The sequence below is a fragment of the Charadrius vociferus genome, unplaced genomic scaffold, assembly GCF_000708025.1.
Source record: "Charadrius vociferus isolate BGI_N301 unplaced genomic scaffold, ASM70802v2 scaffold1292, whole genome shotgun sequence".
NCBI classification, from domain to species: domain Eukaryota; kingdom Metazoa; phylum Chordata; class Aves; order Charadriiformes; family Charadriidae; genus Charadrius; species Charadrius vociferus.
This window is the reverse complement of record NW_009647256.1, coordinates 18,408-20,147: the sequence shown is the minus strand read 5'-3', so window position 1 is coordinate 20,147 and position 1,740 is coordinate 18,408. Positions and strand designations below refer to the sequence as shown.

Here is a 1,740-nt window from a genome sequence, read left to right as displayed (position 1 = left end):
CCACCCCGTGCTCGGACCACCTCCCCACCCAGGGATGCTCAGCACGGGTACATGGCCCCGTGCATCCCCAGGATGGTCCCCATCCCCTCCCCGGTGGCCAGGGTGGCCGTCACCTACCGCTGGCCGCCCGTTCCTTCCACTTCTGCTTGTTCTCCTGGATGTACTTGGCCCAGGTGGAGCGGAAGCCGGCCAGGTCGGCTTTGATGTCCCCCAGCTCCAGGTGCTCATCCAGGGACGGCTGCCGCCACTGTGAGCTACTGGGACAGGGACAGCTGGGAGCAGGGCAGAGCCACCACCGCCACCTCCCAGGTCCCAAAATAAGTGGGTCTTCCCCCCCCACACACACACACAGAGGGGAAACTGAGGCAGGGTGGCACGGCTGACCTGGCCTGCTGGCTGGCCGCTGGGTTGCCCTTGGCTTTGGTGCGGTCCTCGGCGACGGGCAGCACCATCTTCTCGGCCACGTCGGTCAGCACCGAGAAGGTGGGCTCCACGATGAAGTCGATGAAGCCTGCGGTGAGAGGAAGGCACACGGCGTCCATGGGGACACCCTCTGCCCACGGAGGGACCGGGGTGGGGATGGGGACCCACCGCCACTCACCGATTTGGGACTGGGCCACCAGCGTGGAGGTGCGGTCACAGAGGGGTGAGAAGGGCAGCCCCAGCTCTGCTTCCTTGTCCCCCTGGCAAGGCAAGGCAAGGGAGACGTGTCCCCAAGGGGTGGTCCCCACGTCCCCCGGGACTGGTGGTGGGACGTGGGCGTCCTACCTGCCTGAAGAACTCTTCCATCAGGGCTTTGGTCCAGCGGCTGTGCACCGACCACTGCTTGGTGGGGTGGCTGATGTCGGCCGCGTGCAGCAGCAGCGACAGCACCTTGGACTTATCGATCCTGGGGAAGGGACCCCGGAGCTGAGGTTTGTCCCCAAAACCGTGTCCCCCTCCCCGCCGCCGGAACACCCGCCAGTCCGGAGGTGGGCACCCGCACTCACCTCTCCAGCTGCTGCAGGGATGTCTTCATGGACTTCACCTGCTGGAAGTGGCAGGACATGTCAGTGGCCAGGACCATCTCGATCACCAGAGCCCGCAGCTCCCTGCGTCCCGGGGGGAGGGGGGGAAACACCGTGTCAGCGCCCCGCGTCCCGGTCGGGGACAGCCCCGGGGACGGGGACGGGGACCTTACGCAAACTCGTCCTTGGTGAGGTTGACGAAGATGTTCATCTCGTCGTCCTGCATCATGCGGAAGACGGCGCTGATGTGGTGGTTCTCCAGCACCGAGCGGTCGTTGTAGAGGATGGCACAGTCCGACCTGGGGACAGAGGGGACAGTGGGGGCCCGGCACAGCAGGGGGCAGCCTGAGTGTCCCCCGCCTCCCCAGAGAGGGGGATGTCCCCAGGGGGCCAGCACGGCTGTATCAGTGGCCCTGGGTGTCCCCAAGGTGCCACAACATCTGTACTCCAGCCACATAGTTGGCTCTGGGTGTCCCCAGTGTGCCACCATATCCGTATCCCAGTCATACAGGTGGCCCTGGGTGTCCCCAGGGTGCCAGCACGGCTATAACCCAGCCATATAGATGGCCCTGGGTGTCCCCAAGGTGCCACAACATCTGTACCCCAGTCATATAGTTGGCCCAGGGTGCCGGCACACCTGTATCCCAGGCGTACTGGTGTAACTGGGTGTCCCCAGGGTGCCGGCACACCTGTATCCCAGCCGCACTGGTGTAACGGGGAGGCCCCAGGGGGC

At 65.7% G+C, this 1,740-nt stretch overlaps 1 protein-coding gene across 1 annotated transcript in view; it reads right to left on the bottom strand.

Annotated features, from left to right (window-relative positions):
- Window positions 1–117: 117 nt before the first annotated feature.
- The window catches only part of LOC104281934 (calcium/calmodulin-dependent 3',5'-cyclic nucleotide phosphodiesterase 1B-like), a gene marked incomplete at its 3' end in the record, with an annotated part of 16,931 nt that continues 15,308 nt past the window's right edge, over window positions 118–1,740 (bottom strand). The window contains exons 7-12 of the mRNA XM_009879996.1: window positions 1,181–1,306; window positions 990–1,091; window positions 769–889; window positions 602–683; window positions 385–511; window positions 118–254 (exon numbers count right to left, since the gene is read on the bottom strand). Coding sequence (XP_009878298.1) covers window positions 118–254; window positions 385–511; window positions 602–683; window positions 769–889; window positions 990–1,091; window positions 1,181–1,306 — 695 coding nt within the window. The remainder of the gene's footprint in view (window positions 255–384; window positions 512–601; window positions 684–768; window positions 890–989; window positions 1,092–1,180; window positions 1,307–1,740) is intronic.